This window comes from Monopterus albus, unplaced genomic scaffold (genome assembly GCF_001952655.1).
Source record: "Monopterus albus unplaced genomic scaffold, M_albus_1.0 scaffold131.1, whole genome shotgun sequence".
Lineage (NCBI taxonomy): Eukaryota > Metazoa > Chordata > Actinopteri > Synbranchiformes > Synbranchidae > Monopterus > Monopterus albus.
In genome coordinates, this window is record NW_018128011.1 from 1,348,488 (window position 1) to 1,367,562 (window position 19,075).

General features: G+C 41.4%; 1 protein-coding gene across 1 annotated transcript; it reads right to left on the reverse strand.

Annotated features, from left to right (window-relative positions):
• Positions 1–228: 228 nt before the first annotated feature.
• On the reverse strand, positions 229–17,845 carry nlk1 (nemo-like kinase, type 1). Its single transcript, XM_020613229.1, has 11 exons — positions 16,394–17,845; positions 15,307–15,436; positions 15,107–15,162; positions 14,557–14,663; positions 9,099–9,184; positions 8,412–8,621; positions 7,569–7,670; positions 5,556–5,642; positions 3,164–3,362; positions 1,884–1,977; positions 229–1,518 (listed from the first exon to the last, which is right to left on the reverse strand). The coding sequence occupies exons 1-11, from the start codon at positions 16,699–16,701 to the stop codon at positions 1,470–1,472; spliced, it is 1,428 nt and encodes a 475-aa protein (XP_020468885.1). The 5' UTR covers positions 16,702–17,845; the 3' UTR covers positions 229–1,469.
• Between the last annotated feature and the right edge of the window lie 1,230 nt (positions 17,846–19,075).

A 19,075-nucleotide genomic window follows, 5' to 3' on the forward strand; every position in this document is an offset into this window, starting at 1 on the left:
GTAGTTCAGTTTGTACCAGCTCTGGTCTCTCTGAGTTGATCACTGAGCACTGTCACTGACAAACTATTAACTAACAAAAATAAAAATGCTTTTGGGCAAATTACAATTAGTGCTAGGGTGATAACTATCTGGGCTAATATTAATGAATCTTTGTAGAAATTGAGTTACTGGCCAACACCAAAAGGCCTAATTGCAAAACGGAGAAAACAAAGGCACTTATACTGGCTTTCTCTGTTTCTCTCTCTCTCTGCTGGTGGGGCAAACATCTGAGGTCATCATCATGAAAATAATAACACTGGGGACATTTGTGGTGGGCCTACATGTTCAGATAATACGTGTTGAGGTGGCAAGAAATTCGATGAACATTTTAAATAAAAAAAAAGGCTGTATATATTCATAGGTTTGGCATCTTTCTATCTGCAGAACACCATTTAAGATGACTAAACACTGAAAGTCATTATTTCCTGCCATAACTATCAAAATAAAAGAATATGTGATGACACCATCAGACTTTATAATCAACTATAGGGAATGAATTCCTGTATCACACAGTTTTGTAACTGCAATCAATGATCCTGATGAATGAAATGCAAAGAGGTCAAACACTGATCCAGGAATAAAAGGACTCACACGAACAAGAAAAGCTGAACAAAAAATGACAGCAGCGATGCGTACAGAGAAACACCTGGGAACTGTGGTTAAAACCTGCTACATCTGTTAAATTGCATTATTGTCACTGCAAAACACGCCGTGTGCCAAAAACACAGTGAACGATGTGTTCAAATGCAGTTTGAATTAAAAAAAGGAAAACCTCGGAGATGTTTGGCGGTTAATGGTGCAATGCTGCTTGGTGGGTGTGGGAGAGGGGGGTTCGTGACACACTGATCCAATACACGATCAGGTAGCAAGTTGTCAAGACAGCACGCTCCGAGTGTTCAGCTCCCCCACTTCTTTCATCTGCATTTAAATTAAACCATATTGCACAGGGCTGGAATGACTTCAAAAACCAACTAAGCCACAATCCTACCAAAACATTAAATCATTATTCCTCAATGTCTCTACCAGTAGAGATGGAAAAGCCGATCAAGTACACAGTTCAGTTTTTGACTCTCTTATTCCTCATCAAGGTCTTTAGCAGCATTTTTTTTTTTGTTTTTTTACTGAGCACCAAAAGCGCCTGGAGCATCATGTGTTTGGGTCGTTTAAAAGAACTAAGTGGCAGTTTTCATATTCAGGAAACTTTATAGATTTGTAGAGGGAAACTATTTGAGGAGTTTCAGGAAGTGGGTTGGTCATTTTTTTCCCACTGCGGCTAGAGGTGTAGGTTCCCCTCTGCACCTCACCAGATGAAGGGGGGATGGGGGGTAGGGGGTAGAAAAGACCCAAACTCTTTGATATTTTCAGATGACATGGCCAATGAAATCCTCTGTCAAAATGCTGTCGCTCCTGGAGTTGAAGAAGAGGACCGTTCATCTCTCCTCCTTCCTGGACACCTTGGAGGAGTGCCACGCAGTGGACCTAAAGACACAGAAACAAAACAATACCAGCCAATTTCAGCGAGGGGAAAAACAAAGTCGTTACTGATACAAATCTGTGGTTTTCTTGTCAGTCTAATATTCATAACCATTTTTCCTTTATGGCAGAAATGGGCTGACAATGTATGTAAAACATTTTGCTGGATATCCATCATGCAATTCAAGCAGCTGGCAGGGATGAAAATGTTAAATATATGGGAGGAGTGCTGCTCCGATTATTATTGTGGTTTTACATTTAACTCATTTTCTTTGACAAGTTAAACTAACTTTAACTGAACAGTACAGACTAAACGAAACCAAGTGTTGGAAACGACATCTTAATCAGTTCAGACCCCTCGTCGTCCTCACCTGATGAAGGTCTTGAAGGCAGCACTCTGAGGGTTGATGCACAGCGGCACTCGTTTTCCCTGCTGGTGCTCCGTGATAAAGCGATGGATTAACTCTGATGTTGGGGTGAAAAGAAAAGAACATGTGAGTCGTCTCTGATCTGAGTTGCTGTTGACAAATGTTTAGCTACTTGATTTTTTTTTTGCTTAAGAGTGAACTTGTGCCTGGGATTTAATACAACATACCAAGCTTTTGATAGTCTGCTCTGCTGTGTGTACTATGAACAGAGAGAAATTACTACAGCTGCAGGTATTTGATGGGTACGCTGTACCTAAACTAGGAGCTGAACCCTGAGAACCAACTAGGCTGAGTCTATAGTTTTGAATATAAACATCCAAGTAGCAAAAGAGCTCCATTTCTACTTATTCTTCAATCATATACTTTTAAAATCTAAACTTTGTTACTTTCACTTTATAGTTATGAGAAAATATCACTACAAATTATGGTATGAAAGTCTTAAGATGGAAGTGATAGTCAAACTAAATGATAAGTTAGAAATTTGACACAAAACAGTAGCAAAGATGGTTTTTGCACTATGAAATGTACGTAATGAAAAGGGCTGGATATTGGCACTAGTCCATACAGAAACAAATTCTCGGCATCAGCATGAAGCAGGATAAGCAACCAGCAGAGAGCGGTTAACTAGTGTGAGCTCCGCAGGAGGAACAGACCAAATAAAGTAACCAGAGATAAGATGTCTGCAACAAACGCAAACAAAGCTCAGATCAGTCCATTTTCAGTCTGTCCTTCTTATAAGTGTGATTTCTACATTCACAACTAGGCAGTCAGAGTCAGTTAACAATCCTGTCATGACATAAGGAGGCTAACATAGCCAGCTGTATTACTGGGTTACTTTGTACCTCAAAAATAACCTTTATGGCCACGAAAGAACTGGATTCACACAAAACAAATTTCATGTTGTGCAGCCCAAATGAAACCACTTCCAACTGTAACCACTGTTTATAAAACATTAGGCACAGATGTACATTTTTATTGAGAAAAGGCACAAATGCAAAGAATGTTGAGGTTTTAAGAGTTAATACTGTATCATTCAAATAAAAGGGGTGATTACTCTGAAGACAAATAAGACTTGCTTGTTTGGATTTGGTTAAACATTTAGCATACTGTCCTAATCATAATTACGATGATATGATTGCAACATAATTAAATGAGTAAGTTGCAAAACCATTACATTAATAAATACAAATTTAAAAGTATTTAACTTGAAGGTGGTGACGTACCTTTTCCCTGCCACACAGACAGCAGACTGTTCTCATAGCTGTGGCTGAACGGCCGCTCAGCTACCGGCTCAAAGTCCCGAGTGTAAACGCGGCCGCTGGGAACAGAGTAGCAGCACTGGCACATACAGGTGTGGTACCGCAAACGCCCTTCATCCAGGTAAGGGTGGGATAGGGCATCGCTGCCAGAAATCCTTTTAGCCTGGAGATGAAAAACAGCAAGTGGTTGGAAAGAGCCGATACTGGTGAAGTTCACTAGTTTCATCTATATTTGACATGACTGATCGTACTAACAAATATTCTGTGTGCATTAAAATCTGATCTTATCTGCACCAGTAGATACCCACAGTGTTTATTCTGGATATCTGCAATACAATTCTCTCATTTCAGCTATCTACAGTCCAGCTGTTACTAGACATTATTTTAATTCATTTAATTTAAATGAATTAAAACTTATGAAACTCAAGTGAATTACTGTAGTTCACCCTTAAACAGCATGACAACATAAAACCCCACATACAGTGGGTACGGAAAGTATTCAGACCCCCTTAAATTTTTCACTCTTTGTTATATTGCAGCCATATGCTAAAATCATTTAAGTTCATTTTTTTCCTCATTAATGTACACACAGCACCCCATATTGACAGAAAAACACAGAATTTTTGACATTTTTGCAGATTTATTAAAAAAGAAAAACTGAAATATCACATGGTCATAAGTATTCAGACCCTTTGCTCAGTATTTAGTAGAAGCACCCCTTTGAGCTAATACAGCCATGAGTCTTTTTAGGAATGATGCAACAAGTTTTTCACACCTGCATTTGGGGATACTCTGCCATTCCTCCTTGCAGATCCTCTCCAGTTCTGTCAGGTTGGATGGTAAACATTGGTTGACATTTTCAGGTCTCTCCAGAGATGCTCAATGGGGTTTAAGTCAGGGCTCTGGCTGGGCCATTCAAGAACAGTCACAGAGTTGTTGTGAAGCCACTCCTTCGTTATTTTAGCTGTGTGCTTAGGGTCATTGTCTTGTTGGAAGGTGAACCTTCAGCCCAGTCTGAGGTCCTGAGCACTCTGGAGAAGGTTTTCGTCCAGGATATCCCTGTACTTGGCCGCATTCATCCTTCCCTCGATTGCAACCAGTCGTCCGGTCCCTGCAGCTGAAAAACACCCCCATAGCAGGAGGCTGCCACCACCATGCTTCACTGTTGGGACTGTATTGGACAGATGATGAGCAGTGCCTGGTTTTCTCCACACATACCGCTTAGAATTAAGGCCAAAAAGTTCTATCTTGGTCTCATCAGACCAGAGAATCTTATTTCTCACCATCTTGGAGTCCTTCAGGTGTTTTTTAGCAAACTCCATGCGGGCTTTCATGTGTCTTGCACTGAGGAGAGGCTTCCGTCGGGCCACTCTGCCATAAAGCCCCGACTGGTGGAGGGCTGCAGTGATAGTTGACTTTCTACAACTTTCTCCCATCTCCCGACTGCATCTCTGGAGCTCAGCCACAGTCATCTTTGGGTTCTTCTGTACCTCTCTCACCAAGGCTCTTCTCCCCCGATAGCTCAGTTTGGCCGGACGGCCAGCTCTAGGAAGGGTTCTGGTCGTCCCCAACGTCTTCCATTTAAGGATTATGGAGGCCACTGTGCTCTTGGGAATCTTAAGTGCAGCAGAAATTTTTTTGTAACCTTTGCCAGATCTGTGCCTTGCCACAATTCTGTCTGTGAGCTCTTCAGGCAGTTCCTTTGACCTCATGATTCTCATTTGCTCTGACATGCACTGTGAGCTGTAGGGTCTTAGACAGGTGTGTGGCTTTCCTAATCATGTCCAATCAGTATAATCAAACACAGCTGGACTCAAATGAAGGTGTAGAACCATCTCAGGGATGATCAGAAGAAATGGACAGCACCTAAGTTAAATATATGAGTGTCACAGCGAAGGGTCTGAATACTTATGACCATGTGATATTTCAGTTTTTCTTTTTTAATAAATCTGCAAAAATGTCAAAAATTCTGTGTTTTTCTGTCAATATGGGGTGCTGTGTGTACATTGAGGGGAAAAAATGAAAAATGATTTTAGCATATGGCTGCAATATAACAAAGAGTGAAAAATTTAAGGGGGTCTGAATACTTTCCGTACCCACTGTACCATGCACTGTGGTGGTGGGACATAAACATAAAGCTAAAAACTAACAGGAGAAGCCGTTTAGATGATGAGGGGATGGTGTGAAAACTTAATCAGAGACACACACTGTGCACTATGTTTAATATGTCCTGTGGGGCCTGGGTATCAAGGCTTTAATTTTATCAGCTGGTGACTTTCATCTTAACAGAGATCAACAACAACACAAACATCAAACACCCCCGCTGCAAGACAAGCAGAGGCCAAATCAGTGTTACCGGATCAAAGACCAGCATCCGACAGAGCAGGTGCACCGCCTCGTGTGTGGCTCCGTCAGACAGCATGTAGAGCACCGACAGCGACAGCTGAGGAGGAGAAATCGAAGAGTTTAAACAGTACAACCTGGACACCTCACCGGTGTACACAAGATGAAACTAATATTTGGTCAGGATTCAGCAACAATACATCTCATCAGATCTCTATTTCACTGGCCTGCTATCTGTTACAGAAGCAGAAGTATAAAATAGAAGTAGATCTTTAGTGTACCTATTTTTATTTGTAGTTTTTACTTGAGGGAAGACCTTGTTAAGCTGAATGAGCACTAAACAGATGGGACTAATGCACAATTAAATTATAAAACTATCTTTTTCTCAGTTATATCTCACAACAGGCTACTATTGGTGTCACAGCAATCCCTGGCCTTATATTACCTTAAACAAAAATGATTCACTGAAGTCCAAGCAGTAAAATTAATAGATTTTTTTTAAATCTAGGAACAAAAGAGAGCTCTGCTACCTCATGAGGTATTGACCATTTTATTGCCAGTAAACTTAACAGTGATGAATTTATACCCCCTGGTGGGCTGATAGTAAGGCAGCTGAATAAAATGAACATGTATGACACCATTTTTCACTCCTACCCATTACAACCCCATATCAGAAAAAGTTGACAGTATGTAAAATCAAAATTAAAACTGAAAATGGTGAACCATCTGTGTCCTGTATTACACTGGAAACAACACAGCAGCACATTATTTGATGCGATACCTCAGTTTTATTCTTTGTTCAAAATAAACACACTTTAATTCTGATGCTGCAACACAGTCCAAAAAAAGCTGGGATGTTGCATTTTAGGGCCAGTAATGAAAAATGATGAAATGATGATTTGATTTGAAACAGGTGATGCCAACAGGTGACATAAAACTGTACTGTGCCAAAAGGAAGTCCTATGTCAAATGTGTCTAGAAGCACAGTCAACTGCTCTGGGCTCAGAGGCAACTGGGATGGACCATCAACACAGTGGATACATGTACTGTGGTCAGACGAATCAGTATTTCTGGTCTTTTTTGGAAGGAATGGGCGCTGTGTGCTTCAGACCAAAGACAAATAGGACCATCTGGACCAGCAACAAGTACAAAAAGCCAGGGTCTGTAATGGTCTGGGGTTGTGTCAGTGCCCTTGGCAAAGGTAACTTACACTTCTGTGATGGCTCCATTAATGCTGAAAAACACACAGAGATTTTGGAGCAACATATGCTTCCTTCAAGACGACATGTTTTCCAGGGATGCCATGCTTATTTCAACAAGACAATGCAAAACCTCATACTGCACATTACCAAAGCCTGGCTGTGGAGGAAAAGGGTGTGAGTCCTGGACTGGCCTGCCTGCAGTCCCACCCTGTCCCCACTAGAGAATGTGTAGAACATTTTGAAATGCAGATTGAGTCAACAAAGATCCAGGACTGTTGTTCACCTTAAGTCTTGTTTGCAGGAAGAATGGGACAAAATGACACCTGACACACTTAAGGTGTCCTCAGTCCCTAAACGTCTTTTAAGTGTTGTGAAAAGGAACAGAAACATCACACAAACGTTTTACTTTTTTGGAATGTGTTGCAGGCATCAGAATTGGAGTGAGTGTTGTTTTGAACAAAGAATAAAATTGATGAGGTATCATCAAATGTGCTGCTGTATTGTTTTCAATGTAACACAGGACACAGATTATTTACACATCACTATTTTCAATTTTAATTTTGATTTTACACACCATCCCAACTTTTTCTGATTTGGGGTTGTAGTATGGGCTAAAACATATTAGTGTTGGTGAGCACAGTAACACAGCTGCCGGACCTACTCAGAGCTTCTAATGGTCCCAGCAATATAAAATCCCCTTCTCACTGCAATAATTTATCAAATATTTGAGTCTCTTTTGTGGGAGATTTTTTTTAAATATTTGAGAACAGACACGTGTGGTGGTGGTGGTGGATTCAGTGTGAGTAGGCCACACAGTCACGTACCGGTTTGTGCGGCCCCCTCAGGATGTGGGCTCTGGCTCCTTCACAGGCTGACGCTAGGGCTGACAGAGGAGGAGTTCCCAGCAGGTCTGTGATCAAATCGAGCTGAAGCAGAGGAGAAAGTCAAACAGCTGCACACTGGTCCACCTATCTTGGACTTGTTTGTTAAGACAGATTGCTAAATCCGTCAAGATACCAACCCACACATTCTAAAAATTACACTAGACAAGCTGCACCGTGACAAAACTCTAGATCTACTGTATAGATTTTGGAGCATCAGGAGTTACAGTCAGCATCTCCAGAGGCCTGTACCATGAAGCAAGTTCAGCTTAGTCTGGCTCTCTTGGGGTTATCTGGCTTCACTGAGCCTAACACTGGCTATCCCAGTATCATAAAGCCAGTTATCAGCTGGCCTGTCAGTCTACAAGCACGCTGAGATGGAGCAGAGATACCTGTGGGCAAAATCGTTTAGAACTAGTGCAAAAAGTTGTGTTACAGATGTTAGTGGGTGAACTGTGAACAACTGACTAATGGTATCACTGCTATATAGAAATATCTTATATGTATCACATTAATGTTGAGTCTGTCAAGGTCAGGATACAGTAGGAATGATCACACCATTTTTCCAGTGATCTGACTGGTCAGTGCTTGGGCTGTTGACAGGTTTTGATATGATCATCGGAACTTAACCTGCTGCGGAGCAGGTCAGTTGTGCAGAAAGTTAGTGTGGTGATCTAGCCCGATTAAAAGTAAGCCAATTTTGTGATACCAGAAAACCTGAGCTGAGCCCAGAGTCAGCTGAATAAGCCACTAGTCTCGCTTTGTGATACTGGCCCTCGGTCTCACCTGCTGAATCGGGCTCTGAGCCTGGAAGAGGATACGTCGGCCCAGTAGTTCTGCAAAGATGCAGCCCACTGACCAGACGTCGATGGCTGAGCCATAGTGCCGGCAGCCCATCAGCACCTCAGGCGCTCTGTAGTACTGAGTCACCACCTCCTGTGTCATGTGACATGACGGGTCGGGCTCCTCCACACGTGCCAAGCCGAAATCACAAATCTAACCAGAGACAAAATAATGCTGAGGGCATGTTCAAACCAACTTATGGCTCATTCTGGTACAGATTCAGGATGCAACTGTGGCTCTGAATGTTTTCAGACCTGGCCAAAATAGTTCAATTAACAACCGGCCTTTTATTTAGGCAGGCGAAACCTTTACTTCAAATCTGGCATCTCTATACTCCTCCCACATTACATTCAGGGAACTTTCTATTTTGTCTACATCATGAAAGTTGAGTTATTACAACTGGCACAAAGAGGTTACATTTAATCAGAAAGTAGCGGATAAGTTAGATGTTTTAAAGTCATTCAGAAACAGTTCTTTAACTGATCATAAATTCTGTGAAATAAAAGATTATTTTGGAAAATGTGTCCTTCACCAGTACTTAGAGATAATGCACATTACTTTTTGCATTTGTCGTTTTTAAACCTGGAAGTTTTTTTCCTCAAGAATCAGGGGGACAGAGGTGAGGTTTACCTTGAGCAGACAGTTGCTGTTAACCAGCAGGTTTCCGGGTTTGATGTCCCTATGCAGGATCCCAGCAGAATGCAGGTACTTCAAACCTAAGCAAGAAAACAACAAACAGTCACATTTCTTCTCATAGTTGGTATGCTGGATGCAGGTGTTCCCATTCAGCAGCGAGTCGAGTTCCATATCAAATTTTCTGTGAGGTGCCAACCTTGAATGATGTTGACAGGTGATATGCGCACGGAGTTGTTTGGAAAAAAACAACAACAAAGAACTTTGACTGGACTGTTCGGACAGTGGTCACAAGGCCAAATATCAGATATGAATCAGATCTAGAACCACATATGGAAGTGGCCCTGATGTGATTTGCTTTGATCACACATCTGTGAAAAGATCAGATCAGAGTCTGTTGGAGGGAAAAAGAATTGCTGGCTGGACTGTGATGGAGCCCATCCCCTGACAAGTCTGGGCATTGCCCCTTCTCTTACCATGTATCCCCCGCGACGACACAGTGATCGCTGCGCCACCTTGTTAACAGCCTAGATACAACCGCAGTGTTGTATATATCCACTAGGTGAAGCAGTGTGACGTTTACTGCAGTCCGACTGATAATTTGATCCTTCTGTTAATGCTCAGAACTGCTGGTGGGTAAATATAGTAGCACTTCCGGACCGAGCTGAGGCGCCTGGTTGGCAATGGCTGCCTAAATATTAATCATGGTCCGTGTCTGTCACAGTAATAGCTAAGATTTCATTATGCCTACATGCTCAGACGTTACACGCCTTTTGAGACATCGCGCCACTGGCGGTTATTGCATTACGTCTACATTTTTTATTGTTAAATCAAGGTTGTCAACTCTGCTCTATAGAAAAGAGACAGTCACTCTCAGGCCCTGTTACTCTTTTATGCTCTCCTGAATAATATCTCTGTTCTTCTGCTGTTCAGGGACATTCTTAGCCAAAAAGACACATTCTCTCTTCTAAAAAATGTTCCTATATATATATAACTAAATTGCAAATGCTGATACATTTTGTAGTGAATATATTATTAGATTGTATTCCAATGCAACAGAACCTTAATTCTTGAATTAATGAAGGGATGCATTTTCAAACACTAGGGCACATCAGTCACTCGTGTTTGGTTTTGAATTCTGCTGCCGTTTTTAACTTTTGCTTTCTCTCAACCAAGTGCTGTGAGTCAACACAACCATAATAAAACGTGCTAAACACCGTCTTTGAGCAGCACCTCTGTAGCTCATTCAGCTCAACAGCCTCTCTCTCATCAGCAAGCTATTTTTGTCACTTGCAGCAGCAGTGGCCGCAGTACTGTGTTCGAGAGAAATGTAGGGTAGGCTGGTTTAGACACACTCCTCAAATATTTTCTGTATTCTCATCGCTTCTGTTTTTCTGCTCTTGTTCCTCCACAGGTTTATCTGCTTGATCTGTGTAACAATGTCTGTGCAACCAGAAGGTTGAAGGTTCAAATCTCGGTGCCTGCAGTCCACGTGTCAAAGTGTCCTTGGTCAAAACACTGAACCCCCCCATTGCCCCCGATGGTTAGAGCCATCAGTTCTGTACCGGAAACAAATTCCTTGTGTGTAACATACTTGGCCAATAAAGGTGATTATAATAATTATTATTATTATTATCCTACTAGTTCGTTATGTAATGGTTTTTAGTTTACAAAGCAGCCCCTGAGTTAAACGGCAGTAAGAGCAGATCTCCAAGTCTACTTGTTCTCAGCTGGAGAATCCACCGGAGCTCCATGCACCGGCCTCAGCATAAACTCTATCCCACACCCACAAACAGCAGGCTACAAGGAAGCATTCTATTGGTTACTAACTGGTTAAGAGAGGCACATGAAAAATAGAATTGAATAAATATAATGAAAATTTAAAAGCACTAAGTAGCAGCTACTTTACTGCTCAGTTTGTGTTGATACTTGGGGCCCTATTTTGAGGATCCACCACATCTGATCAAGATATAGTAGTGCAAATGAGGTTTGGGTGCGCCCATGTTAATTTTGGTAATCTGATGATGGGGAAAAACGGTTCAAGCACCCATGCAACTAGCAAAAGGGCTGTACTTGAGCTCCTCATTAAAACAGGAGTGCGTTTTGGGCATAACATGCAGTTATCGAAACAGCGTGTAACCTCACATCCCCTTTAAGAGAAGTGCGAGTTTGAACGTTAAGTAGATTGCTAGCATACAGGACGTCAGTAAGATTTTCCATTGAGGTAATGGATCTGCTCGTTCGTGAGATGAAGGCGCACATTCACTAACAAAATGGTATTATAAATACACACGTAGTGATGTGCACAACACCCAATGAACACAATGTCATCTACAGTATGTATTTTTAAAATTCTGCACGTCCTGCACAGCATATCCTAGGGTATAACAAGCACACTGCACGAGCATTGTGCATGCACCTAAACAGCTGTGCATTACGTGGTCAAAGCGCCCATTAACTAGCAATAATGATTTGACTGCTGCACACTGACCTAGTTTTTGCTGGTCAGCGGCACAGTCACTTTGCGTGTTGCAATAACAACACATTATGACAAAATAATCTACAGTATGTTGTTAAAACAAGAAAATATAGTGTGTCATAACATGAAAAATGCTTTAACATTAAAGTATCTCATAAAATTAGCAAAGTATCTTGTCATTATGAGAAAAGTTTCTCATTAAAACAAGACTGATGCCACCATGTGCAGTTCTTGTGTGTACAATGAAATATAAATCTGCAGGTGCCACTGATATTCACTGAAGACAACTCCTGCACACTTCACAGGCTTGGATGTTTTTGCATGCAAACAGCTGAGCTGTTGCACACCGATTCACACTTTACACAGTGAAACCAACAGGAACAAAATGGTTGTGATCAAGATGGGCACAGCATGACTACTGGGAATTAATGAATTTTAAGATGAGCATTTGAGTGCAAAGCAGGTATCATGTTGGTTTAATTTTGATGTGCAATGCCTTAAAAAAATAGAGTGCCAGAGTTGTTTCTTTCACCCAGTGTTAACATGATACAACTTTAAAGGTTTGTACCAAGGTTATGCACAATAGCCTACAGTATATGATGCACAAGAAATTATTCTTTGTTGTAATCTAGCGAGGGTGAATTGCCCTAATGTGAGACATTTTTTTGCATTTCTGAATTCTAGAATGTACTGAGGTATGAAGCCAGTACATTAAACTCACACAGTAGGCTGCCATTCCAAAATCTCAAGGACCTGTCTTACCCAGAACGAAAGAGAAAATGCAGATATAAGCTTTCACTGAATCCGACTGTCGTTACCATAATATCAGAGGTGTAGTGCTATTTAAAGAAAGTCCTGGAGAGCACCTATGACGTGCATGCAGATGATTAAATTGTAGCCGGCTTCAAGGGCCATGTAAACACTTTCCTGGCAATGTGGCAACTGTAATTGCCCACACGATCAAATGTGAGACTGACTTTATTCTCTAGTGTGGCAGAATATCAATGTGAGTAAGTAACCACAGGGGGAATATTATAGTCATAACTAGGGCATAATCTCTGATGGTCCACCCAAGATATGAAAAACAGACATTTCCGCCCCCTCCCCACCCAAATAATGGTCATGAGCAGTCTTCAAATGCCTCTTAAATCTATAAGAAAATAGATGCTCGCCGACTCCAAAACGTACTGAATGTTCGCTGAGCTCCTCCTGCTTCAGATTGGTTTATTAGGCAACCAGCGACAGTGAACACATCAGCTGTGTGCAGGGCTAGTAACTAATCAGCATGTGCCAGTAACTAATCAGCATGTGCCAAAGTCTGGCCATCCTGTGCCCTGCTTGTGTCATATTGGCCTACAGCTGACAGACTCACAGGTAAAATAGTCTGTTTAAATCCTAGCATCACTTAAGTTAAATGTAAAGTCTAGTTTTGCTGCTGATTGTCACATCTGATGTTTGTCTCCATGGCTCCTGCTAGAGATTATGCTCTAGTCTGCCAGTCTGGATGATCTGAGTTTCATTCTGTCACTTGTCTTATGTAAACGGAGTCTGTAGTCGACACTAAACTGTGTCCTTGTGAATCCTCCACATCATCATATACAGTATGTGGTTGAACAAAACACACAAACACTTGTGGGTACCAATTGCGCATCGGAGCACACATTGTTTGAGTTGACGGTGGGAATCAATCACCTGAAATTTTATTATCACAAGAATAATAATCACCTTTATTTGGCGAAGTATGTTACACTTAAGGAATTTGTTTCTGGTACAGAACCGAGGCAGCCATCTGCAGCGCCAACTCTACCGATGGCTCTAACCATCGGGGCCAATGGGGAGGTTTAGTGTCTTGCCCAAGGACACTTCAACATGCGGACTACAGGCACTGACATTCAAACCTCCGACCCTCTGGTTTGGAGACGACTGCTCTATCCACTGAACCACAGTTGCCCCCAACAACTCAGTCCATTCCATTTTGCAGGACAAACAGTTTGCTGTTGATTGGATCTTCAAGTGCTCCCAATAATACTATGTTATGAACTTCAACCAGATTATGCCAGTCAGCCCATTCTTTGTCCTATCTTGGGGAAAAAAAAGTGGTGGAGCATCGTTCCTGTGTATTCCGGCAGTACTACACCAATGATTATTATGTCTCTTTTGCTTTGTCAGTATTACATTACAAGTAAAATATTTACAGTCAATGTATTTCTGTTGCCAAAATATCCGATCTTCCAGCACCCAACTCTCATAGGTCTCGGATAAGAGAGAGAAAAACGGAAAAATGACACCATTTGTTGCTCTCCCCACTTGCTTCTCTAGCCAAACAGGTAGGCTGTAAAGTAGTAATCTGTACGTTAAGACAGTGCAGTGATGTCATTAAACCCTTGTTCTGCTCCTTGTGTTTTAATGAAGCTGTATTGACGGTATCAATTTACAAAGTCTACATAACTGCAGGGTTATGACAGCAGCTGTCAGATTTCAAATTAATATTCACAAAGCTCTTTTTCATTCTAGCATAACTTACTATTTATTAATGTAACTTAAGCATGTTAATGTTTAATAGATTTCTGACTAGGAATGTGAAGCCCAGTGAAACAGATAATAATTATCTGGCACAGTACCTGTATGATAAGGATTATGGTCAAACAATTTTATTGTATAAAGCGTGGCCTAAACAAAAACAGAGTCTGCAGTGCGAATACAGTACTTTGGGCAGTCACACTCTGGTTTGTGTGCTTTTGAGAACAAAGCGCCATCTAATGGTGACACTGGGCAAATCAAGGAATATCTCTTTAATGGACGTGCTTACTGTGGACTCGAGATATGCCTTATCAGGCAACAAGAAAAGGGGGGCTCCTGAAAGGCTCACGGGAACTGCATGCCAGCTGAAAGCGCGATTCTGTGTGGCTGCATCTGTATACATGTATGCAATATGGGCTGCACTTCACTTCAAATGAAGTGAAATCACCTGCTCACCTCGGAGGATCTGATAGAGAAAGACCTTGATGTGGTCAGTGGTAAGAGGCTGTGGGGACACGATCACTTTGTGGAGGTCGCTCTGCATCAGCTCTGTTATCACATAGCTGGGAGGTGGTTTGCTGTCAAGGAAAAAAAAACAGCTCATACATGGACCGACCTCCGCCTACATGAACACAATCCATTTCAGAGCACAGGGCTCATTTTTAGTTGCTGAACAAGACACGGTTGATTAACAACAAGTGTCAAGGAAACACTTAACACCCAAATTAAATATTCACTAGTGGCTAGCCTCACATCTGCAGTGATGAGCTGGATTTAGACCAGTGACAAGCTAAATAAAGTGAATAAAAAAAAAAAAACAGGACATACGAGACAATTAATGAAAAGAAACTGGGACAGAAGGTGTGTGGAGGTTGATAGCTGTGAGGAGGTATACTGCAAATACTGTACAGTACATATGGTGATAATATTAAATACATGAAATCTGTGAGCCAAGGCATGACTCTCAGCTCTGAATAGGTGTTTTTTCATTTATAAAAAAAGATACATTTCCTCAAAGCAGTCGATTTGTGGAGGCTGCAGAATGTCCAGAGCTGACAAAACCTGCATGGACAGAATAAAAAGACAAATAGAAGAAAACAAAAACAACATTTAGTCCTTGGCCCTTTTTAATCATCTCACATAAGATTTTTGATGTCTTGATCCATTTAATTCAAACACCACATTTCCCCTCTGTCCAGTCATTACATTATCGTGTTTGAAGAAGCACAGCATCCTCAGCTCTCTGAAGACCCTCTTACAGGAGACCAGGTTCTGGAAGACATTAGGCATCTTCTTCAAAGCCACCTTCCGACCATCTCGGGGATCGGTAACTGACCTATAAGAAAGTGACATTCACAAGTAGATCAGACACAGTTTCTTGTGATACAGATTAGCAGACTGTCAATGAATTATGAAAAGATGTTTAGAGCTCTCTTTTTGTACGACATAAAAGGTTAGAAAAGCACAAACTTTTCATAAGTCAGTTCATCAGCAAAAAATTACTCCGCAATATTTTAAGCAAAAATGCCAAACATTTAGTTTTCAGCATTACAAATGTGAGGTCTTGTTTCCCTTTCTATTGTGTATGTATATCATGGTAAACTGAATGTCTGTGCATTTTTGATTGTTGAGCCGACAAATCAAGACAAGCTCTAGGAACTTGAGGACGTTTTTCACTGTTTTCTAGCATTTTGTAAACAATTTGAGAAAACAGTTGGCAGATTAGTTAACAATTGAAAATCATAAGTTGCAAAACCTAATAATAATAATAATAATAACATCATGATTGCAGACAAAGATTCAATGCCGTTCAACAATTCACCATTCATAAGTTGGCTTCATCTAGGTTTCTGAGGAACCCAAATCCCGGTTGAGGACGCATCTCATCTGGTGAAACGTTAGTTTGATTTAAAGTGTATACAATCCTTGAAGCTGCCACAATGCTTCCTTTAGTTACCAGCTGCTGGGGTGATGCAAATGAGAGTGCAGCTGGATTTGAAATGGCTGTATTTTGTTATTAGATAACAATAATACAACTCTGACATAATAATAACAACTACTACTACAACAATAATAACAATAATAATAAAAGCGCACATGATGTTCCCTGTGATGGATGACTTGTTTCAATATTTTAATGTCTCTACAGAAACAAAATGAAGCCCTTGGCTGCCTGGAAGATGTGGAAGAAATGAAACTGACCGTGATTTATTACAATTAACAATGGTTTGAAGATGTATTATTAATAGTTCAAACGTGCACCACACTTTAGCCCTTATTGATGGTTTCTTACCAGACGACACCGAATGCGCCATAACCGATGGGGCGGTCCGGCTCCATCTCTGCAGGGCTGGGCACCTCGCTGGCCGGGTTGCTGTAAGGCTGAGGTACCGCTGCTCCTCCACCGGTGCTTCCCCCGAGACCTGTGGGATGACGAGGGGTCCCGGCTGGGGCAGTGGGTCCGGTCATGCACGGTGTGGCGCTGAGGCCCGTGGAAGGGGCTCCGCAGGACGAGTTGACACAGAAATACTTGTGGCCCAGCTCAGAGCCCGGAAACAAGTCACCACAAACAGTCTGCCGGCCTGGGCCGTGAAATGCCATCCTCCTATCACCAAGCCCCGAAACGGCTCACTTTACCTGAGCGACACCAAGCTGCTGCCGCTGCTTCCCGGCTAGGTGCAGAGGAAACACCGCTCCTCAGTCAGCATGATCCTTTAGATTCCGATGTGTCCATACAGGGAAGACCAGGCATGATATGAAACGCTGCCGAAGTAAACAAGCGAGCTCGGTGCCAAGACGGAGAACAGCAGAGATACTGTGTGTTATCACTGCAGCCAAACTGAAGCGCGATTATCTAGCCAAGATGTAGAGACATGCGCATCAAGTCCGAAGCATGCTGGTTAAAGCACAGATGAATTCATGTCCTGGACGTACAGCTAACAAACAACTCAACGACTAAAACTTTCATCAGTGGACTAAGTCACCTTTGTTGGTAGCAGGCTAGCTTACCTGGTTAGTGAAGCTGTTCGGTTAACTCCGCTAACAGTATCCGGCTAGCTAGCGCCAGTCTGCGACGACTCCAAAATGTGAAATAAAAGGGTGTTAAGCCCGGTGATAGCCTCAGCCATTCAAACTGTGGAGGAACTCTCACTAACACACTACGTGCATTTACGTTATTGTCCAAGACAAATACAAAATCTTCGCAAGCTTTCTAGCTGACCAGCTGTTCAAGCTAATATGTAAGCCAGACAATGCCTATGACCCACATAACTATCATCGGTTCGGTACAGTGACCTCCACATTTCAGACAGAAACATAGCTAAATTCGTGTAACCAACACACAAACCAAGCTCGGTTAAACGAATAACAGCATGACTAGAAAACAGACTTCCACGCTCGTCACCAGAGATACTGCCCCGGCTCCAGGTGCTAGCCGGATTGTTAGCTACCAGCTAGCTGCAGCTAGCCTCTCACTACCCACTAGCTGGCCATCGTGTCGTAAATTCCATTGGAAAAGCGGTCTACAAAGACAGTCTCTTGTGTTTTCTGGATAAATTATCATACATCAGTTGCTCAGTGGTACGTTAAATCAGCTGGATTTCTATTCGCTTTTACATCTACAGCTAGCTGGCTATCTTGCCAAGTAGGAGGAGCTGATAAAGCCGGGTGGGGGAGGGTCGATGATTTTCACTCCGCTGTAAACAATGCTAAGGTTAACTAGCTTCAGATCATCACCAGAGGAAAAAACGGGGGTCGGTGGTGGAGGAAGTAGATATTCACCATGGGCTTTTAGAGTGCCTATGCCAAAATCTTCACTAATAAATATCTTGTTGTAAAGTTGTGCATTATTAAACTGATTCAATTTTATCTGTGTATCAAGTAATTAAGTAAAAAAATGGAAAGGTTTTCTTATTTCATCCTTGCAGAGCTGTAAGGTAGCAACCAGCAGTTATCAATGTCTGACAGTTATTTTCTTACATCACTGATTGATTGGTTAGTGTATGAAATGCCAGAAAATAGTGAGAAATAACATAACAGCAATTCAAATAGCTAGTTTTGTTTACTATCATAGAAAGCTGGCAAATACTCACATTTGGAAAGCCGCCTGGTAACAGTGAAGTACTGGCATTTTCATTTAAAAATTATTCAAAGAATTAATTGTTAATCTCAATTGTTGCCAATGAATGTGTTGAGTAATTGTTTCAGCTCTGGCTGTACTGACTGATTTTTGGGTGTCTGAGTAAAAAATGAAACTAACAGTGGGAGTCAATGGGGCCCCAACAACAAATACTTGCCCTGGGGCACTGTAGGAAATTAATCTGACCATACTATACAGTACACTAAAGGCACTCTATCTTAAATAATCAGCTGATCATTCAACTGGATGACTAGCAGAAAATGACTTTCCAATTATGTGATTATTTGCTAGATTTCGATAATAATAAACTCAGCATCTTTGGGGTCTTTGACATTTAAACATTTCAACTTGGGCTTCAGGGAATCATAAAGGGCATTTTACAAATATATTTTATGACATTTTATACACTGAAGTATTCATTATTATTAAAGACCGACTGATATTAAAAATAACTGACACATACAGACATACAGTTTTTCTATTATGGAATACTACCTTGCCTGAGTTTTTTTGTGTATTAACTACTCAACACAGAAAAAGTAAAAGCAAATTTACAGATCACACCTTGACAATAAATGAGCTCAATATAAAACAGTATAGTTCTTAAAAATACATTTTGTCACAGATACACTTTACAGGACTGGGGCCACAAATTTGCAGTTGATAAAAATATGTAGACAGAAATGATATGGAGTAAACCAGGAGCTTTTGGAGCTCCTGAGCAGCTTCCCAGTGTTAATGCAGCAAATGTACCATATTATATTAGAAGTACTAATCAGTAGACCAATGATCCACATCACTGTGATGCTATCATATTTTGTTCTGCTAATTATTGCT